General features: G+C 38.7%; 1 protein-coding gene across 1 annotated transcript; it reads left to right on the top strand.

The window, feature by feature from the left end:
- The first annotated feature begins 3,790 nt into the window (after positions 1-3,790).
- On the top strand, positions 3,791-22,738 carry LOC134648051 (chitin deacetylase 1). The gene is made up of 5 exons (XM_063502489.1): positions 3,791-3,948; positions 18,459-18,622; positions 18,995-19,244; positions 21,122-21,443; positions 21,580-22,738. The coding sequence occupies exons 1-5, from the start codon at positions 3,894-3,896 to the stop codon at positions 22,406-22,408; spliced, it is 1,620 nt and encodes a 539-aa protein (XP_063358559.1). The 5' UTR covers positions 3,791-3,893; the 3' UTR covers positions 22,409-22,738.
- Positions 22,739-23,894: the final 1,156 nt, after the last annotated feature.

Below are 23,894 nucleotides of genomic sequence, written 5' to 3'. Positions count from 1 at the left end.
ACCTCTCGTGGCTATAATTTTATTAAATAAAGCAATATCTATGAATGTTCAACTTATTTCTTTTTGTCATTAATTGATTACCGTAAAACGAGGTGACTTTAGGAAATTTTGGGGATACTTTGATAGTTTTAAAACTGCCACTAAATTATCATTATTCATTATTTTCTCGAACTGTTCGTGTAACAAGTTAGATTATTATACATACTTGTTTACCTACTACTAAAAAATCCGAATAAAAATATGTAACGGCTGAAAAACTGAAATATCGAAGTCGCCCCTGCATTTGAAAGTCACCCCGGTTTACCGTACCTATTATGTGTCAGCCGGTGTTCATCGGGAATAGGTACTTACGTCACTGATATTCGGAATTAGATAAAGTGAACTGACGTTTGCCTGTTCAGAAAAGCATTTTTTAGGGTTCCGTCTCCAAGGGATAAAAACGGGACCCTATTATTAAGACTTCACTGTCCCAGGCTGTATTTCACGAACCGTGGTAGCTACTATTAGCTAAACAGTTGAAATTTTCACAAATGATCTATTTCTGTTTCCACTATAACAACAAATACTAAAAACAAATTAAAATAAATATTTAAATGGGGCTCACATACAAAAAACGTGATTTTTTCCGTTTTTTGCGTAACGGTACGGAACACTTTATGTGCGAGTCCGACTCGCACTTGGCCGGTTTTATTTCCAACTGTTGTTAGTTTACTTGGTCTAATATAATAATATACAGGCTGTAAGAAAAATAGTGGGGATCCGTGTAAGGGCATATTGGGCATCGTGTTCTGATTAGAAAAAAACCGGCCAAGTGCGAGTCGGATTCGCGTTCCAAGGCACATTAAGTCCCACTCACTCTTGACTGCACATTTATAATAGGTTTTCTTGTCTTCTATAGGTAAAGAACTATTTTGTGTATTTTAACTTTATAAAGAAATGATATTTGAAATTCTCAAAATGAGCTCTTTCATTTGATATTTAATACAATATAGGTACTTAGTTTAAAAAACTTTATTTTGTAACTCTCTCAAGCTTCGGGGCCTAAACAGGGCTCTCTATTATATCATAATACATAAAATCCTATTGTATACTCCCAAGGAATTATTAGATAACCGAACTGAAGAAATAACCGTCAAAGGACAGTCTATGCGCCGAGAAGAACGCAAGGTGCCGGGCATAAAGAAACCCCAAAGAAACTCCCGACTGACATGGTTTGACTAAACTTTACGAGTTTTGTACACTAATCGTATGGACCACAAAATTATTTATAAAAAAATCTTATCTTTTTGAAGTGAAAACTTCTTTAGCGGCGCTGGGCACTTTTTGAGGTGGGGAAAAAATGATAAACTCAAGACAGCGTAAGGCGATCACGTGACCGTAAGGGGCGTAAGGCGATCATGTGACCGTAAGCCCCGTAAGGTAGCCACTCATAATTTAGATGGCATTTAAATCAATAAAGAAAAACTCAATGTTATTTGACATTTATGTTGCGGACTCATTTTCAAGACTCTTTACCTATGTTCAAATTTGACGTTGTCATGGCAGTATGTCAATGAAAAAGTGTGATCTTATTTGAGAATGATAATAATATATAATAAATAAATAGAATACCTCCGCTAAACGTATGTATCGTGTTACCGGGCGTCGGTAACATAGTGAGGTGAGTTTTCACTTCTATCGGCACTCCCGGAGTGCAACCGTTGTTACTTGTTTTAGTAATTTTTCAACATCATACTCGTATGTATCTTATTCAATGGAAATCATACAAATTATTTATTGAACACGCGTTATGTTGGTTTAGATACCTACTAAAACCTAGTTAATATGAAACTGTTTCATTCGACTAAGCAGACCAAATAATTATATCTTGACCACTAAGATTAAACAGAATTATACGTTATTGAGTACAGGGTACTATTAAGTTTAATAGGTCTAGAGTTAGCGTAGAGAATGTCTATATTTACAACTATAAACATATGCACCGCCTTAGTATTTTTTTATGTATTTAAAGATATTAGATACACTATAACTAGACAGAAATACATGCATACAACATACAAGGTGTAACAAAAAACAAATCCAATCAACCTTTTACAAGCGGTTTACATTCTCGCGCGAGCCGAGCCGCGAGCCGCGCCACGAGACGTGAGTGTAAACGGTGGGCTCGTGGCTCGTCTCGCGGCTCGTAAGCTCGTCGAGCTAATATAATTTAAACACTAACGACATGGTATAAGGTTTATAACCGAATGACAAGCCGAACGCGAGTGTGTCGAGGCGAGCCACGAGACGCGCCGCGAGCCGAGCCGCGAGCCGCGAGTCTAAACTAAACCGGCTATTACATTACATTACAATTTTAGATTTCATTCACACACATTTCACTCCTCTCAACAAGCTTAGACACATTACAAGTTCATTGCTTATGCTTAATCCATACTTCCAGACGCTAGGGCTGTGCCAAAGAGAAGAGTCGTGGAATGTATGGGACCCAATACTTTCCACGACTCTTCTCTTTCCGAACAGACTGTGTGTCTGTCTGTCTGTTACCTCTTCACGCTTAAACCGCTGAACCAATTTACTTGAAATTTAATACAGATATAGTTTGAGTCCCGGGGAAGGACAAAGGGTAGTTTTTATACTAGAAGTCATCCTTTAAGCGAGTGAAAAGGGAGGTGGTAGTTTTAATAACAAAACTTCCGTGAGACACAGACATGCGCGGAGAGGTGCAGCCCGCAGTCTGCAAACCGGGGAATCGAAAACCGCTGAACCAATTTACATAGATGAAATTTAGTATGGAGATAGTTTGAGTTGTGGGGAAAGATATAGAATAGTTTTTATCCCCGAAATTATCCCTTAAGGGTGTAAAAAATGGGGTGGAAATATACATAACCATTTACGTTGCTAGAGCCTTGAGTTAAAAATAATAGAAAATAATCGGGCGAAAAATGCACAAAGATAAAATAAATCTTTAAATAAAATAAAAAGTGAAATCGACTTCAAAAAGTATAAAATAAAATATTATCCTAGCTAGCGCATATGAAACGCTAGGCTATTGAAACCTTTGAAGTCGCACTGCCCCTTTTTTTAGGAGATTTCCACGGCACGGGCCCAATCAGCTTATTTTTACCTAAGGAACAATCGTGCCAAGCGGCGTCGCCCGAGAAAAAAACGCATACTTTATGCACTTACATTGACAAGTGTTAGGTAATTAAGAAGATTTTTCTATAATTCAATGTTTTACATTTCCTATTCCCGTGACACTGACCACTGACTATAGTTAGTTGTTTTAAAAGGCAGCAAAGTTGTTGTTTTACCGTCGTTCTAATAATGAGACCCGAGCAAGGGAAAAGTGGAATATTAGCGTTGCGAGGGTTCCAATACAGAAAATTGTTATACACTTTGCTGCCGAGTGAAACACAACTATTTCACCTCACCACCGCGGAGAAAATACTACAGAACATTACAAATCAAATCCAAATTAAAGTCGTTAATGTTACCATTCAAACTGACCCCTTCAAAATATAATATATAAAGGAAAAAACTTGCACCAAATTACTTTGGAAGGATATATGTATTAAAGGATAAAATGCAAATTTGCACAGTGATTTTAAGGAATAAACAGTGTTTTTCCGGGCTGGTGTGCAGTGAAAAGGAATATTTACATCAAGAAGGATTAACGAACGAACGCACGAAGTGTCAGGATGAAATCAAGGGTAAGGAAGGGCGGGTGGAGCCAGAGCTGCAGGGTCCAGACGCCTGCTCGAGGAGTGCAGTCGGTGCTGCGCCGGCGCCGGGCACCGCGAAGCGCACCGTGGGCGAGCGGGGCGCGCGGGGCGCTTATTGAGGCCACTATTTAACCGCGCGACGGCCGCGCAGCGACCTGTTGTGATCCCGTCATGGCGCGCTCCGCCCGTGTCGCTACTCTGGCCGCGTGCCTCTTGTTCGCCTGCGGTGAGTCCTAACCTTTATACCTTTCGCCTCCACACGCCGCCCATCTCGCGACGTCACGGGTACGCGACGTCACACTCAATCAGTGCTTGCGTCAGTGTCGCACAAGTGAACAGTGAAATTGACCCCAACTCGTCGCGAGGTAGGCTGTGTTTCCGCAGAGTTTACTGGCGAATGCAGCCGTGCATCGCGCGGTTAAAGGACATCAACGCGTCGCGAGCGCTTCAAGGATATTCACACTCGACTCACATCTGCAAGTACCTATCGTGCTAGTCTCATGTAGGTATGCCGATGCCGGTGTGATTAACCAGTGAACTTAATTACTTAGCAACATTATTAAATGGGCTATTTGGGAAAACGTTATGAAATCAAAACATATAATTAGTTGAGCATTCAGTACATTAGATAATCACGATAACTCGACATCTATGCTGGTAGATACAACATCAGTGGACCTTTTACAGTTGCGTATGAAAGGTCACAAATGCAAAAAATTACTTCGGAATGTACGCGTCAAAACAGGGTATTAGTTGGGTAATGTTAGATATTTTGCAATAGTAAGTGTTTGGTAAAACAACTGTTTAGCACCTGGCGTGGCGTGCGCTTGCGCCGGACTGCGGGAACTTTCACATTCGTTCCGCGTTGGGTTGCGCCCGCGCGCGCGCCGCTGACGTCACGCGCGCGCCACGCAGCCGCATCGCCGGCAACCCTCGCGCCCGCACGAGCGGATTACACCATCAACAGCGTTCTTATCTTATTTATCAAATTCTATTGTAAAGCTCCGACTACTACTATTGACAGTGCTCACCAAAACACACGTACTTTTATTTTATACTAGGTGGGGCCTGATGACCTGGAACAAGGGCAAACATTTTGCTTGTACTTATTGCAGGGCATAATCTGAATTGAAATCAAAATATGAAACTAAAAGTGAGAAACTTAATCATACATTCAGGTTGTCGGTATCTTTTTATTATGTAACTTATTAGAAAAAGTTGATATTTATTTATACAGAGGGACATAAAAATGTACATTTTATTCTTAGGTCAAAACTATACACTATATCACGTTTAGAATTTAACTTGATCGTTTATTGTTTGCGTAATTATAAACCTGTTATCAACTTAGTGCAAAACAACCTAAAGTTGACTTACTAATCAACCTTGGTATAATGTAACTACCTACTTAACTAGGTAAGTAGGTAAATGTCAACCTAATTAGAAATTAAACTTTGAGTACAAATGTTGACATGACAACATTGATTGTCAATATAGATTCTTAAATCAAAAACGTTTTCCATGAACAGTACCTACTTGTAGAAATATTCACTACGTTTTACTATAATGGATACCTATATAACTAGGGTAAAATAAACTCCATTGATCTCCGGTAACAATAACATCTTACTTTACCCTGCAACTCAAGTTTAATAAATAAGTTTTTGGCAAAAATTTCATTTTTGGCACAAGCTTTTATCGCTGACTGTACTTTTCTTACGACAGACAACTAATACTCATCGAGACAATTCTAAAAGCCCCTAACACAATTAGGTTGCGTTGTTTCATCACAGAGTTCCTATGGCCACCTCCTGTCTCCATCATCAGATCAGTTAAACAGTACCATATTATTGTATTGTCATCAGAACTACATACAGCTGCCAATTTTCATGACGCTACGATCCTTGGAAGATGGTTAAATTAGTTACCTTAGATTCCATTACATAGTTACATACAGGTCGACCTAATAAAAGATTGTTAAAAATGTTTTCCATGAACAGTACCTACTTGTAGAAATATTCACTACGTTTTACCATAATGGATACCTAACTAGGGAAAAATAAACTCCATTGATCTCCGGTAACAATAACATCTTACTTTACCCGGCAACTCAAGTTTAAAAAGGGTTGATGCTACACGCGTAGTAACGTGCTACGACGTAGGCGTTTATGGCTCTACGGCTGATCGGGATGATATGAGCATCGCGTGTAGAAAAAAACTGCAATGTTATTCCGCCAGAGTGCAGCACTAGTGACTTAAGTATACCAGAGTAACTTATACATACTGTACCTTAAACTGTTTTTTGACAAGTTTTCACAGAAAATCAAATATGACATTGATACATCAAGGCGGTTTGTTTACAATGGGCCTACTGGAAAACGCGAAATCGAAACTCAGCTATCTGCCTCTTTATCGCTCGAATATGCAAGTGTCACTCTTGCATATTCGAGCTCTTGAGAGGTTAGATAACAAAATTTCGACTCTCTCGTTTGCGGTAGACCCTTAGATTGTCACTTATTGTCTTGGAGGATACAACTAAACGGAGTAGCCATTAACAGGCTTTCCCCTCTGTCGAAAATAGGCGGCCAACGGTCATACACAATGTATGGACTGACGTTTATCTGACATGGCTATTTTTATGTTACGCATACATTTGACGTTCCCCTCCCCCGCAAAAATCGGCAGACTGTTTTGTACAGAAAATTACAGACATGGCGTCTCCGTTTGATTATATCCTCCAAGCTTATTGTGGGAGTGGCGCCCCCTACGCACACATTCGCGTAATATTCCCTATTCGAACAATGATTATAAAATGTCACACTGATACGATACCGATATGTCACTTTTGACACTGACTGATCAGTATCCACTCGGTGTGTCATCTTTTAAGCATTGTTCGTATATTGGGCCATAGAGAAAAAAATACATAGAGTGCTTACTCCATACCATATCAGTTTTAGTACCAAAAAGACTATTAGCATCTAGCATCGAGTAGCGGAACTATCAGTACTGCTACTTGACAATAGATGTAGCCACCGACCGGAAAGTCTTATGCTGTTGAGATAAGACTTTCCGGTCGGTGCTACATCTATTGTCAAGTAGCGGTACTGATAGTTCCGCTACTCGATGCTAGATGTAGACACTGAAATTGTATGGAGTGAGCACTCTATGTATTTTTTTCTCTATGATTGGGCCGATAGTCAACTTTAGACATATGTATTCAAAAAACGTATTTATTCGATAGGTCATTGAACTATATTTGTATAGGGACAATATGGGGAGTAGAGGCTTTAGTTGTTTCTTGTTGTTGTTGTCTAGCTTCACCATGGTCCTCTGAGAACCTTTAAGTATGATAATATTGATAATATGTGACCGTGGACCATCTATGACGTTTCTACTCTTTATTAATATGGGGCATTATCTATGAAAAGGGACCTTATTGTCGATGGCGCTTACGCTGCACAGCGTCGCGCGGCATTGTATTTATATCGGAGCAATGGCGTAAGCGCCATCGACAATAAGGTCCCTTTTCACAGATAACGTCACATATTAGGTTCATTCATACTTTTATAACTACCACGGGACTTAATCGCGTAAGACTTACGTTTATTTATGGCCTGACGTTTCGAACGTGACGTTACGTTCGTGGTGGTAGGTTTGTTATAAAAGTATGAGTGATAATCGTGTTAATTTAAATCAATATATTAGGTTCATTATTTATAATACCTTACTTATCAGCCACTGAACCTAATCAAATAATTTTTTTACCACACCAGCTCGGAAAGGCTTACTTTGCACTTCAAAAACTGATAGCAAAGTTGCATTTTATTCACATGTGAGGCAAAGTAATCAAATGAAAATTTTGAGTTGTTTTCTTATGTTTTCTGGTAGAATTGACTTTTAAATGATGATTTTGGATGATAAATATTCAATAACATTCATTTGGATTTGATTTGGTTTGATTTTGTTTGATATTTTACATTTAATATTTGCTTCGGGTTGGTGTGGTGAAAAATTTTGTGTTTCACTCGGGGGAAATTTTGTTTAACCCTTGTGCTTTGAAACCCTCGCAACACTCAAGATTCCATTTTTCGAACCACTCGCTACGCCTGTGGTTCAATTTTGGAATCTTTCGCTTGCTCGGGTATCAATATTAGCACGGGTGGTTAAACAACAACTTTGCCCCCTTGTAAAACAAATAACTATTACTTGTAAGTTTACACCTGAAGATGAAGCAAGCCTACATATTTCTTTAGATAAAATGTTAAGGCACTTTAATTGTACCTATGTTTGCAAAATAACACAGCCGACTATTATACTTCGTCGATTAAATTAAATTGTAGCCTCCCTATACATTAATCTACAATTTACTGCAACGATTAATTATCTTAACCGTTACCAACGAACGACTAGTATAATCATAGCTTCCTAATAGGGATGTACCGACTAGTCGCCGCGCCGACTAGTCGGGAAAGCCGACTATCCGGCTTCATTTGTAGTCGGCGATTAGTCCGCGACTAGTCGGCAAAAATGGCCGATTAGTCGGCACTTTATAAGTGACAGACAATCAGGACAAAAAGAAATAAGCAGCAAATATTTACCATAAAGTTTCCCGTATTTTACGCAAATTCCTATTTAGGGTGCTTACGAAAACTTTTGTTCGAATTATTGACCGTGTGGTCGCTTTATTATGTCCGATTGTCCAGTTGTCGTATGAATAGCCTTAGTATTTTTTTATTTTTCTTTATTTAATTTTTTTAGCGTTACTATAATATGATGAATAGCGCGACGAAGGGGGAAAAAACGATTATTTTAGGTGATCTGAATCGAACATAGACGAAACTAATGATCCGGCCGACTAGCCGACTAGTCGGTCGACTAATCGGCCATCCGTGCGCCGATTAGTCGGCTAGTCGGCTAGTCGACCAAATCAATAGTCGGTACATCACTACTTCCTAGCAATCACAACCCAGCCAGGTTATTTGTGATTGTATTTTATTTTATGTCCTTAGTTATATTAGTCATACTCATACGTGATTTGTAGTCATAGTTTATGTATAGAGATACCACAACGCCGGGATGCATAGGTAGAGGGTATTCGAGAAGTGACTTGTTTATACTAAGGATTTTTTCGTAAAAAATATTTTCGTAATGTCGCATTCATTATGTTATATGTTTAACTTGATTAGCACCGTGTGTTATCTCAATCTTTTTTTAATTTCTCTAAATACAACTTTCTTTACAAGTGGCACTCCCCGCACGCGTTTGAAAGTCAAGTTTCTCGCGAGCACGTGTTTCTACTGACTGTTTGAAAGCTTCCGTCACGTATTCTAATGTGTCGATTTGTTTGCGTCATTTTCCTGTTATCAGTGAAATGCTCGAGTTCGAAGGGAGAACCTTTGAAAGGAAAGTAGAGAGGCACTAAATATTCATAAGGTCGACTGCGGTATGCTAGCCACGCACTCGGTCGACGTCCGCGCCTGTCGCATAACATAACTGTCTATTTGTACTCACTTGGTTCTGGAAGGTGCGCTGTCAACACTCGCTACTCACAACACGTGCGCGCGAGCAGCGGCCCGGCAGCGAGGCTAGGGTTACCAGACGTCAGGAATTTTCCTGACATGTCAGGAATTTTGGCCGTTTGTCAGGAATGCGGCCGGAATACGAAAATGTCAGGAATTTTAGTGAATTAACAATATGTGCCTAAAAAGGTAATTTATTCAAATTGACTTATCAAGAATACATAGATATCGCATACGGCTAGACACCCCCGTCGCCCGCCGATACGAGTGTCAGGAAAAAAATTCGCAAATCAGGAATTTTGTCAGGAAATTCCAAATTTGGATCTGGTAACCCTAAGCGAGGCGCGCCCGCGCCGCCCTATCACGACCCGAGACCCGCCATTAAAACATCTATTTAACTGCTAAAGGTCTCATCACGCCTATCTCTAAAGTGCAACTCAACCATTGCAGCGATATACCTATGACTTATCAATCTCTATTAACTAACTCTTTGACCTGCAACATTATGTTGATGAGGCGAAACTAGAAATATTCCGCTATCATTATTTATACCGTGTCTAAGTCAAATGTCAAACCTTTTTAGGATTACCTTATATTCATACATTATTAATTAAGTAACATGTTAATGTGTGTTATCGTCAACGTGATTAACCCTTTAACCGCCAGAGTCTGATATATAAGACATTACATATCCAGCTCATTTCGCCACAGTCTGATAAATAAGACAAAGATCTGATTTGGTTTTTACAGCACATTTATAACTCCCGTAACTATGCCGACCTTACTCTGCGTGGTACAATAACTGTGTCGGTGGCGACACGAGCACGCTCGATCAAAAATTGCTGGCGGTTAAAAGGTTAAACAGATGATACTTACCTTGGAATTCATTTTGAATTCACACAAAAGTTTTAAATACAGTCAACAATTCATATTTACGTCAAGACAAAGTATCTAAACATCTTTAGATCATTACCACTTGCTAACTAAATCAACGCAAGTGGACAAGTGCGCGGGTGCTGCCCTGGCAGTCGAGACTCTACACGATGGGCCAGCGCCGGCCACTCCAAGGGACGCATTTATGCGTTAAAGGGAGCAAGTGATATTGCTATCTCATTCTGCCGTATGGCTGCGTCCCTTGGAGTGGCCGGCGCTGCTGGCCCATCGTGTAGAGGAGCCATAATAGAGACGATATACGCGTTTAGGGTTGTGACCCCGAGCGGTTATTTATTTGTGTACATATACCATTTGTCTCTTAAACGTTACAGGGATGGTATATGTGATGTCCTACAGATGTAGTTTCAACTCGCATGAAGGCTTTGCTATGCTAAAACAAATATTCTTATTTGCGGTGTGCAGCAAAATAAATTAGTCAAAGATAAAAGTAGCAAACCACAAATTTGGATAGCCTAAAACTAAAACTCGTGGGTCAATTTCACCAAACGAGCATTTTTGTCTAATTCCCATGGAATTTTGAAATACTAACATTACACAAAAAAAAATATGCTGATAATTTGATCAAAAATATAATAAACATTAATTTTCTTATGGGGTAAAAATATTCATAAAACTATAAAAGTTATTTCAATTTAAAATTTTGGTCAGGGCACGGGAATTAGTGTGTCCATGGGAATTAGATTTTACTAGCACGGAAATTAGAACATGGCACAGGAATTGTTTTCTTAACTTATTTTGGTAGTTAAAACTATTATTTATGTATATTTTAATCTACAATAATATACTTTAACCATACTGAAGCGGCATCGAACATATTTACCTTCTTTAATTTTAGTTTCGGACGACTAATCTACGAAAGTATGATACACTAAAAACTACGTATTTGACTAATCGTTTCCTTGATTTTAATGGCAACTAATCTCTCTTTCTTAGTAAAATGTACATATTTCAAAACAATACCTACTTACATACATACATACATACATACAAAACTATTCATTAAATTAAAAAGTGTCATTATGTATCTGCATGTAAATAGGTACAAGGTGTATGATCTGGTATATGGCCGTATAGGAAATGATACTAAGAAATAAGTAAATAGGTGCACAGTGAGAAGAAGTTATTGTGTAAGTTAATCTGAAGAAATCGAATATGCTGCCTTCATAAATTCATAACACAAAAAATTGTTTGACCACATATGAGGTAAGGTGGGGTAAGACTATCACAGACAGACAGACATGACGAATCCATAAGGATTCCGTTTTTTGCCATTTGGCTACGGACCCCTAATAAGGTATCTAATAGTATTACGATTTTAATACCCCCTGGCACTGACTAAAATAACCGACTTGGTTTCCCATTACATCTCAAAACTTTTTTGTAGTAGAAGAACTGCGTTGCGAGACTTGCATCTTTTTACATGTAATGTTTTTGATACGATCCCATCTCTTTTTGTAGGCTGTCCTTCTTTTCAGGTAATCATACCCATACCATACTGATACTATGTATACACATATCATAACTATACACATCTTTATTCATACTCACATCGTACATTATAGTGTACCTTTACTTTCCCTACTAATTGTAAGAACTAAAAGGTAACGTTGTTATCGCATATATTTCTATGGGATTACAAACTTATTTATGCAGTTATTAGATCTTTAGAACTTGACTAATATTGCAGTATTATTAGATTTTTATTGGCTTAAAAAGCTAAAACCAAATTACGTTTCAAATTTGGGTATGCTAGAAGTACCTTAGAATAATGATGATCGTGAGTGATTGTGTCAGTGACAAAACTAAGGGATTGTAAAGTGCATTAAATGTTATTTTGATAGAATGTTATTGAGATTTGATGGTACGGCCGTGCCACTTTGTTTTGCTCGACTTGGCGGCGGCACTGCCGTGCCCCCAGATCCTTTGTCCTTCCCCGGGCCTCAAACTAACTCCATGCCAAATATCATCAAGATGATATTGGTTCAGCGGTTTAAGCGTGACGAGATAACAGACAGACAGACAGATACTTTCGCATTTATAATATAGTAAGAATAGGATATATATTTAATTTTTCTTGTATTAGAAAAGCTAATTTATAACAACTAATCTATTAAACGAGCAATTCTTGTATATATTTCGGGGATCTCGGAAACGGCTCTAACGATTTCGAATGAAATTTGATCATATATGAGGGTTTTCTGGGGTGAAAAATCGATCTAGCTAGGTGTTATCTCTGGGAAAACGCGCATTTTTGAGTTTTTAGGTAGGTATATGTTTTCCAATCAAAGCTCGGTCTCCCAGATATTTAAACTTTATACGGTATACGCTGTCAGCTGTCAAATTTACAAAAAAAAAACATTGCAAATTTGATTCATTTTGTTTCATGTAACCTTAGGTACAGGTATTATAATATGTAATAATTCCAGAAATAGTTTTATGTTTATATAATATTTTAATGTTATAATATGATCAATGAATAAGGTAAGGTGGGGCAAGACTAACAGTACAAGGATTCCATACAAGTGATAGTCTTACCCCGGTGTCGTCTTACCCCACCTTACCTTACGTATTAAAATTGCCCGGGTTATTCGGGTCCACCTTGTATGTACATAGTACTTATACTAAAAAACCGTTCACAGATTATTGTGCATTCTTTAAGATTTCCTTAAATGCAAAATAGAAAGATATACGTCATATTATTATTACATATAATATATATTCAATGCCAATATATATAAATGTAATAATAATATGACGTAAACATTGCCAATTAACTTAAAGTGCCCCCAATAAAAGATTTGTTGACAATAAATGTAATACTTTCTAATTCCCGTGCCACTTAATCAGCTGTTTTAGGTAAATTTGCTATGGGAATTAGGGCACGGAAATTAGAATTCGTAATAAAAAAATTCGCCAAAAATTTAAATCGTGTTTGACCAAACTGTTATGTTATCGCTTACATAAAGATACATACAGGGCTCCTAAATATGACAATTGTTATTGAAAAGCTATGTGGAAAATAAAATTTATAAGGGGCATCGAAATTAGAAAAAAATTGTCGCCCACCCGGATTCCGAAATACTTACGCGATTTGCTCGAACACGCCACGGCTTGACGTACATCCGTTTGCTTTGAAAGACAGCCGAATACTGCCAGTACAGGTGAGGCGGGACACGAGGCGGTTCAAATACAGACGTCGGCTGTCAGAGCCCTTTGAGTTTTGCCGACGAAATTGTACTCGCGCGCTCGGACAAAATTTAAACATCGATCACGAGTTATTTACCACAATGAAGTTAATAGTGTATGTGCTCAGTGATAGTAAATATCATCTAGTTTAAGTATTTGACACTAAATTAGTGATACTAATGTAGAATTTTTCGTAGGATTTTTCATTATGCTCAAAAGTAGATTCCGGACAGGGCACGGGAGCAGTAATTTGAGCCTTTAGGTATTTTTAAGTGTACTCTAAAAACCCATTAATCAGTGAATTCATATGGAACTCGGTGTGAAAGTGTGACTTCTTTATGTAAAAAAAAAATGGTAAGTATTATCTGATGCTAACCCGCGATTTTCATCACGGACAGAAAAAAAATCGTGTTCAGAAATTGACCCTCGTACTCCTGTAAAACTATGTAATCTAACAACAACAGAAACGTTATTATATTGTTATTGTTTGTAGGGCGAACGAAGCGCTGGTGGCCTAGCGGTAAGAGCGTGCGACTTGCAATCCGGAGGTCGCGGGTTCGAACCCCGGCTCGTACCAATGAGTTTTTCGGAACTTATGTACGAAATATCATTTGATGTTTACCAGTCGCTTTTCGGTGAAGGAAAACATCGTGAGGAAACCGGACTAATCCCAATACGGGCCTAGTTTACCCTCTGGGTTGGAAGGTCAGATGGCAGTCGCTTTCGTAAAAAACTAGTGCCCACGCCAATTACTGGGATTAGTTGCCAAGCGGACCCCAGGCTCCCATGAGCCGTGGCAAAAATGCCGGGACAACGCGAGGAAGATGATGATTGTTATTGTTTGTAGGGGATTATTCATTTTAAAATTATACTTATACATGTTATGTATTTTTCGAAGTTTGAGTACAGTGACAGCTGTCATCTCAGTACATATTTTAAGTCTGAAGGTTATAAATTGTATGCAGATGACAGCTGCAACTGAAAAAAACTGCTATGTTAAAAATACTATGAATTTGCAATAATTATCTAAACATGGTAAATCTGAAGCAATTTACCTAAATGTATGGATAAACCGGTGCTATTAGATCAATCTTGGCTATTTATAGTATTTACATAATTCGTGGCACCTTGTTCGGGCCGGGCCTGCTCATTGACAAATAACACAGATTTGTTTTAAATAAGCGACATTTCAGTTTAATTCCTGGTTTTGAGGTTTCTGGACTATGTGTTTATGTGAAATTTATCTACCGACTTCTTGTAAGTCACTAACAGAATAAGAACAATTACCTATTATTATATTATAAAAAAATATTGCTATTTATTCGCAAAGAAATTAACATTTTTGTTTAATAAACATAGAAACAATATACACTAAGTAAGTAAATAAATAAAAAGTAGTTTTAAAATCCTAAGTAAGTATACCTATAGGTACGGAAACAAGAGAAGCGCGGTGCGCGTGATAGCGCCCGCGCAGCGCCGCGCCCATTCTTCTTCTCCTAAGCTTTTTTCCCATCATCTGGGGTCCGCTCTCCTTGTCTGTCTTTTCCATTGACATAGATATCTAGGGATTGGCTTTACGGGCAACAATAATGAGGCATGACAGGGGCCAGTACAGCGGTGTGAAATTGCTACAACGCGATTGGTTGATGAGTTCGCATCACGCGCGCGATTGGTTGACGAGTTCGCATTACGCGCGCTATTGGTCGCAACTAGTCGCGTTAGACTGCACGATTGGCTATTCGTGGGTAGCACCGCTGAACTAGTACGATGTTTAGTGCCCCATTAGCCCGTCCTTAGATATTATATGGCCAATGGCCGCGCCGCGCTCGTTCGCTCGCGACCACGAGAAACCTAACCCTCCGTTTTTTTACGCTCTACATATTACACATTGCGCAACGTAATCAAGCCACTCAGTTATACGAACCTACATATATTATCTACTTTTTCTACTTCAGCGCTTCGATTCTTGTTAGTGACTTGCGGAATGAATGAAAATACAGTAATTATTGATCGACTGCCTCTCGTGTTACGTGTTATGCGAAGGGACGCAATGGGTGTATCACACATAATTTGTTTACTGTTGTTGTTTGCCTTTTTTTTTAACTTTGATATTATAATAAAGGTGATATTTTCAGTACTTAATTAAGTACAAAGTAAATTTGTCTTGCAAGATGATATTTCACATTTGTGAACATGTGTAAACATATACAACCACCACAACCATATAATGACAATAAAAACTTAATATCTGGGAGACAAAACATATAAAAACTCAAAATGCGCGTTTTCTCAGAGATAAGACCTAGCTAGATCGATTGTTCGCCCTCGAAAACCCCCATATAGTAAATCTCATCGAAATCGTTAGAGCCGTTTCCGAGATCCCCGAAATATATAAATAAACAAGAATAGCTCGTTTAAAGGTATTAGATTAGATAGATTACTAGTTATCACTATGAATTTTACTAAAGACACAATCACCGTTTCGTTTGCATAACTGTGCATAAAAAAACTTATAGAATAAAAGACTTCAACGCGCGTGCTGTTTCTATGCGGACGCTATTCTACATTAATTATTTGCTCATTGGTTCTTCATTGTTGAGTTTAAAGCGTAGATGAATATCCCATAGGATATGATAGGATGATTTTCCGTTTAAAATACTATTTTTCATTGATAGATTCCCTTTTTATAAGATTATATACTTTCCTGCTCAAGACATTTTTTTTTTTAATACTCTATAGTTTTGATAATAATATGGTATAATATCATTTTGAAATTTTCAACTAATAGCTACAGAATTAAATTTATTATTCATTAATATTAAAGGGTGAATGTCAAGAGATCATAATCAACAAGTCAAAGTTGCTTAGCACGTGGTAGATCCGGGTCAAAGAAAACAAGTTTTTTTTATCACATTTCGGACGGCAACTCATAACCTATGCAGTTTTAACTATGTGTATAAAATTATGTAAACATATTTATACAATCTGATGGATGTTAGCTCAAATTTACCTACATGTTTACCTACCTACATATCATTATGATTAAAAAAAATCTCATAAGTAGCGTGTTCATTTGACACGATTATCGTGTCGTGAATTTTAAATTCCTCAGATATAGGTAATTACATAAATATGTAATTATATAACGTTTTCTCAAGTTCTCTAATTTGTGTTCGAAATTTATTGAAGAAATATGATTGGGACAGCGAACTGCAGTTACTACCTACTTACTACAGGTTATGGGCACAAGAAAACTGACATAACTACACACATTGCAACATGAACCAGCAATAAATATAGGAACAAAGAGATATTAAGCATGCAAGAATAAAGCCTCATGTACTAATCGAGTGAGCAATCGAGCTGTGCTAGGGTCGGGGGGCAACCTACACAATGCTGCGCGAGCGCGGAGCAACACTGTTCTATGCCCGCTACTAATGAAGATGTAGGTACACGAAATTTATTCAATTACCTTTATTTACCGACGTTTCGACACAGGTTTCACTGGTCATGGTCGCGGCTAACTGATGTCCCAGCAAAATGTCAAAACAGAGATTTGTGCAACTACCCGACGAAAAGTGTGAAGTTTGGGGTAGACATCCCCAAGAAAGGTTTGGGCGTTAGACCCGTCTATAAATGTGAGTTAATATGTGTTCAAAACGCGAAGGTTTTAAATATTATAAGATGTAGGTATCCGGAATTCGGTGCTCGAAAGAATACTCGCGGCGGACAATGCTATATGTTGTTAAGCCCCGTCTCCATATCGCGCGGCAAACCATCGAACATTGGCTCGCGCAGCAGCCGCGCGCAATGGATACCGGGCTGCCGCGCGAGCCAACTCGATGCGCCCGGTATCCATTGCGCGCGGCTGCCGCGCGAGCCAATGTTCGATGGTTTGCCGCGCGATATGGAGACGGGGCTTAACATCTATCGCTGGAGCTTACTGAAATCACGTAACAGTTGATAAACGATATGGCTGAAGACTCAGTAAATAATTCACATATATAGGTAAAGGTTTGCTGGCTGCAACAAAATTATACGCTGAGTTAGTTATGTGGTCCGGGTCGGGAATAGTCCGTTTAAGATTGACAAAGTCAGCGGTCGTAAAATCATAAATAGAATACGTCACTTATCATTACGACGACTATTTTGTAAGGAAAGCTACATGTACTTAAAAAAGTACGAAGCAAATTTTGTGTTTAGAGCTGGCTTCTGGGTGTCGCTAGGGCTGGGCTGGGCTGCGGGCGCAGCGCGACGCGGCTAGACGCTCTCGCAAGCGAGACAGTTAGATAATATTGCGAGAGCGTAGTTTCCTCGTGTTACGTGCACGCACGCCCCATATCGATTTTTCTTATTGCCTATTAGCAAACGCCTCGGTGAGTTTTAATTGATAAAAACTGCGTCTCTTAGTAGAATAAAATGGAATGTGGGAACAAGGTTTTATTGGTTTTGCATAGTGCTGTTGTGTAAATAGTACCAATTTGTTTTTGCGGTAAGCAAATAATTAAATCAATTTGATAGACATTAATTGTGCTCCACGCTACAGACTTTAATCTTTTCCTAGATAATTAATATTAACTGATGAAAAGCTCAAGGATATCAACTAATCTATTGATTTTTAAACAGCATTCTCAACATTTCGTCAGTCGACAACCGCACAAAGGCACCAAATGTCATACATAATCTTACCATTTGTTATAACGAGAAGAACTCAGAAAGAGTCGTCCTTGTCGCTTGCCCAAGCGCTGACATTTCGATGCCAGTCAAAGGTCACGTACGCTCACTACCTTTGACATTTTACGCTTCCAAGTGACATTTTAGTTCTAAAACGAATAAAAACAGTAAATGAAATGTCAATACTCGCTTTGTTCAAGCTGCATTATTCGTGTGTAATAGTAATTTGCAATCGATTGCAACTAGGTATGCAACGTAAGTGTGTTAGGAAGGAGGTATTCGGTAATGGTGACCAATGCGCCTAACATGCATGCACGCTACGGACACGAAATCATCTAAAGCGAAACTGGAACAAATCGTGTTTCAATGTGATTTTAATGTGATTTATTTTGTTGGACAGCGGTTGCCGACGGGCACCGATGGAAGCGACAGGCAGACGAGACGGTCAAGAAAGACGAAAGCCTGGAGCAGGAGCTATGCAAGGACAAGGACGCCGGCGAGTGGTTCCGGCTGGTGGCCGGCGAGGGCGACAACTGTCGCGACGTCATCCAGTGCACCGCCTCGGTGAGTACCTATATATACATATACCGCCAACAGTAAAATACTACTTTTACACGCACACTCCACTCCCTCACGCACGACGATGACCTAGCTTAGACAGTTCAATAGTTTTATTTAATCCAATCATAGTTTTAAACGTTGTTATAGTTTATTTTCACTCAAAGACTTTTTATTCATTTATACTTAGAATTCTCTTGCCCTTGACATGCGTAACATTCTCAGTTACGCATCCGTTCACATTCCGCAAGTGTTTATCGAAACGATTTACTATACTTACTTATTGAAAATGTTATGCTTCATTAATCGATCAATTATATTTATAAATAATAACTTGCAATGTTATAGAGCCTTAATGATAATTATATTTAATCGTAGGGCATTCAAGCTATCCGTTGCCCGGCTGGTCTATTCTTCGATATCGAGAAGCAAACTTGTGACTGGAAGGATGCCGTTAAGAATTGCAAACTGAAGAACAAGGAGCGCAAAATCAAGCCTTTGTTGTACACAGAGGAGCCTCTCTGCCAGGACGGATTTCTGGCCTGCGGAGATGGCACCTGCATTGAACGCGGTCTATTCTGCAATGGCGAGAAAGACTGCGCCGATGGATCCGACGAAAACAGTTGTGGTAAGTTTAAACACAGTCTACCCGTCCAAGCGGCGCCAGTCATATTCAGGATGCAGCCAACTAGCCATATATATCAATGTGATATCAACATAAGCTCCAGCTACTTCCATATATGAATTAGTATAATAACCGTGATGACCTTACGACTCTCATTTCCTGCAGCTGCCGGCTGTTACAACAGCCCGCTATTATAATTTTAGGTAAGTACCTACCTACGTGTAGAAATCAATTACATATTGTAGGTTTCTAAAAACCCTGTTACAAATCCAGCTGGTTTTTAAGTCATGTCATGACACAGCACAGTTCACTGTGTTGATAAGTTTTCATAAAGTAGGAGAACACCTTCGTTTCAGCACCTATTTTATACCACATATTTAGTTAAGATTATGACTGTGCTGTGCAATACATATATGCAATATGTAGTGTAGTTCTAGAGTGCATAAGTACGTATACTTACCTATCTATTCAACAACATTTTGCCAAGTTTTGTTCTAAATAGGTATACATAACATAACATAGCGGTCTAATAACGGACCCGGTTTGCTTTTACTAAAATAAGCAAAATATTTTATTGTAAGTTAATATCTTTTACCGTACATTAATTTTATGCAAACAAATCTAAAACAAACATAGCTACTTTACAAATACATAAAAACTAGCCCGTAAGGCGTGACGACCGACCTGCCCGGAATGCCAATCACTTGGCCTAAAAAAACATCTCACTGCCATGTCGTAATATACCTTAAGCAAATGGGGTGTTATTTTATTCATATTGGATTTAAGATGTTAACGGGCGGTTTATTATCAGCCAATGATTCACGTGTTTCATTTTACCCCACGAGTTTTTGGAATGAGTATCCTTCGCTTCAGCATGACCGCAATACATTTAAATGCAGGCGTTCTGGGAAAAGCAGGTTCTACTTAAACGGGCTTACATCACAACAAAGCGCTGACTCTTGTCGCGCTCCAAGGTTGCTGGAACCAGTCCGCGCGATCTCTTTCTTTTGTATTTTAATAAAAGAATTAAACAAATCGCTTGTGTAAAAATTGTTAACTAAATCAAACACGAATTATTGTTCAACCTCTATTTTGCACAAATCACACAAGACTGTGTGTCACCGTTATTCCGATAGATTTTTGGACGAGTTTAGACTAATATTTTGGATTCGGAACTCGGAAGTTATTATTTTTTCTTAAAACCTATGCGGCAATTGTTTTTTAATTAGATTTATTGATAAACGTTTTATGAAATTACTGTACTTTTTAAAAATAGTGATCATAGTGACCATGGCGTAAACACTGTCTTAGAAGATTTTGAAGAGGTTTTGAAATCTTGGAACTATTCCGATTATGGAATAACCCCAATACACCTTAAACTTAGACAGTATTTAAATTTTATTGCAATTAATCAACTAGCATATAACCGAATCAAAAAGTGAAATCCAATCGGGTGTCAGCGAGTGATTTGATCAAGCGAAAGTACCCATACTGGTTCCGACTCTCGATCCGATACTCATACAAGTTTACACTAGGTACGCTCACGCCGACTGCATCTTTAAATGTTAAATGATGACTGCATCTTTAAATGTTAAAAAATTTAAATGTTATGTCTAAACCAACTGAACTCACATTTATATAGGCAAATACTTTATTTACTTACTTAGGTATATTAGTTATATGTAAATTAACAGTGGATTAACATGGCCTATAATTCTTAAGCCAATTAAACAGTCTAAACCTAAATCTGTAAAATATGATCTTGTATAACATACCGGTTTAATTAAGATCTGACTTGCAAATTGACCGTTGCGACTGCGTTGAAATAAAATTACAAAACAGTGTAAGTAGGTACCTAACAGTTATATGTTTTGTTGTAGATATCGACAACGATCCGAACAGGGCTCCGCCTTGCGACCCGAGCCAGTGCCAGCTGCCCGACTGTTTCTGTTCGGAGGACGGCACCACAATCCCCGGCGACCTGCCGTCCCGTGATGTCCCCCAGATGATCACGATCACCTTTGATGACGCCATTAACAACAACAACATCGAACTGTACAAAGAAATATTTAATGGCAAGCGCAAGAACCCCAACGGTTGCGATATCAAAGCCACGTTCTTCGTTTCCCACAAGTACACCAACTACTCTGCAGTACATGAGACTCACCGCAAGGGACACGAGATTGCCGTGCACTCAATCACGTAAGTTCACTTAGTTTTTTTAGTTTGTTTAGTTTAATCGAACTAAGATTATTTCAAAAACTAAATTTTCGTCGCTAGATTACCTCCATTGATATTTCCATTAGATTAGCCGCTATATCATATTATTTTTTCCTAGGCATAACGATGATGAGCGTTTCTGGAGCAATGCCACGGTCGATGACTGGGGCAAGGAAATGGCTGGCATGAGGGTCATCATTGAGAAGTACGCCAACGTGACAGACAACAGCGTAGTCGGTGTCCGCGCCCCCTACCTCCGCGTCGGCGGTAACAACCAATTTACCATGATGGAAGAACAAGCTTTCTTGTACGACAGTACGATCACTGCGCCACTCTCCAACCCACCTCTATGGCCGTACACCATGTACTTCCGCATGCCTCACCGCTGCCATGGTAACCTACAGAGCTGCCCTACCAGAAGCCACGCCGTCTGGGAAATGGTCATGAACGAATTGGACCGTCGCGAAGACCCCACCAACGACGAATACCTACCTGGTTGCGCTATGGTAGACTCCTGTTCCAATATTCTAACCGGAGATCAGTTCTACAACTTCCTCAATCACAACTTTGACCGCCATTACGACCAAAACCGTGCTCCGTTGGGTCTTTATTTCCACGCTGCGTGGTTGAAGAATAATCCCGAATTTTTGGAAGCTTTCCTCTACTGGATCGACGAAGTTCTCCAAAGTCATAGTGACGTATACTTCGTTACCATGACTCAAGTTATCCAATGGATCCAGAATCCTAGGACGGTCACCGAAGCTAAGAACTTCGAGCCGTGGAGGGAAAAGTGTGCGGTGGAGGGCATCCCCTCATGCTGGGTGCCACACTCGTGCAAGCTAACGTCAAAGGAGGTACCCGGCGAGACCATCAACCTGCAGACGTGCGTGCGGTGCCCCGTCAACTACCCCTGGCTCAATGACCCCACGGGAGACGGCCATTACTAGAGTTGAGACGATCTCGAGCCCACGCGCTCTAAATTAGTTCATATTCAATTGAAAGTGGAAATTGCATGGATAACATATTCTAAGTCAGAGCCAAAATGACAACATAATTTTCACGGAATGGTACTCCAATATGTTTAAGCTTTGAGTATGTTTTCATGTAAAGTCGAAGTGTACCGGGTCATAATCCCGTTCGTAGTGTAAGTGTACCTACTACCTAACTATATGTAATATAGCTCACATGAATATTTAATAGGACCGTTTAATACTTATGTGATTTTTCTTATGTAAGTATGTTTGATAAAAAATTAAAATATAAAATACAAAATAAAATTCTATTTCATTTTTCCTCTTAGATTATGTTCAAAATTGAATTTATGACTACGAAGCTACTTACAAAAACAAAACAAGAATTGATACCCGAGCTTACGAAAGATTCCAAAATTGGGAAAAGTGGAATGTCGAGTGTTGCGAAGGTTTCAGCAAACTTTACTTCTAAGTGAAACACAAAAAAAATTACCACACAAACGCGCGGGAAATACTAGTTGTGAAACATTACTAATTTAATCCATATTAATGCCAATAAATATTTAAAACCATTCAAAACCATCCAACCAGCCAACAGGCTGGAGGAAACAAATCAAAAGCATCAAAGTACTTTTCCACTCTTGTGGAGAATATTTATACAACGTAGATGTTTTTGAAGAATAAAGAGAGCCTTTCCGAGCTGATGTGATGAAAATAACTATTTTCCAGTAAGAAGGTAATTTTGGAATTTCTGTAATTGGTCTTGAATTTTGCCAATTGCCTACCAGCATATGTAATATTAACAGCAGTTTTCCTCGTCTGACTATTAAGTATTAGGTTCATAAAAACACACCTGCTTAAATGGACTCATCATCATTAATTTAAATAACCTACTTAATTATATGAAACACCATTAAGTCTGTGTAAAGTTGTACGCAACCTTGACATTCCCATTTGTAGAATTATATTAGTAAGCTAATAGTAATTATACAAGTTCTCGCCAAACATTTGCAACAACCTATTCCTTAACTGATCCGCAGCTTCTTTTTAATTGGGGTAGATAGTAGCTACTTTCCAAAACAGCCCGAAAAGACTGTATTTATTATTATCGTCTCAGTGACAAAAACTCCAAAATCAGCGATGGCGATAATATAGTAAAGCTGAACTTTAACATTCGTTCCCAGCGCTACTTAATCAAGATATTCAAGTTGTATATGACTGGCATGACTTAGTCAACAGTAACTTAACTATACAAACCATCAAACAAGTTCCGTTCAACTCAAACAATGTGAGTATTTATATGTTTTGACTAACTGTCGCTACCTATCTTAATTTTAAAATAACAACTGTACGTGGAAGTTTAAAGATATCTAGATAATTCTTTACCAGTGTCAAATTTAATAAGCAATATGGCTTCAAATAAAACACGAATCTAAAACAGCATTCCTTCTTTAAACGTAGG

Source organism: Cydia amplana, chromosome 5 (assembly GCF_948474715.1).
Source record: "Cydia amplana chromosome 5, ilCydAmpl1.1, whole genome shotgun sequence".
NCBI classification, from domain to species: domain Eukaryota; kingdom Metazoa; phylum Arthropoda; class Insecta; order Lepidoptera; family Tortricidae; genus Cydia; species Cydia amplana.
This window is presented reverse-complemented; position numbering and strand designations above follow the sequence as displayed.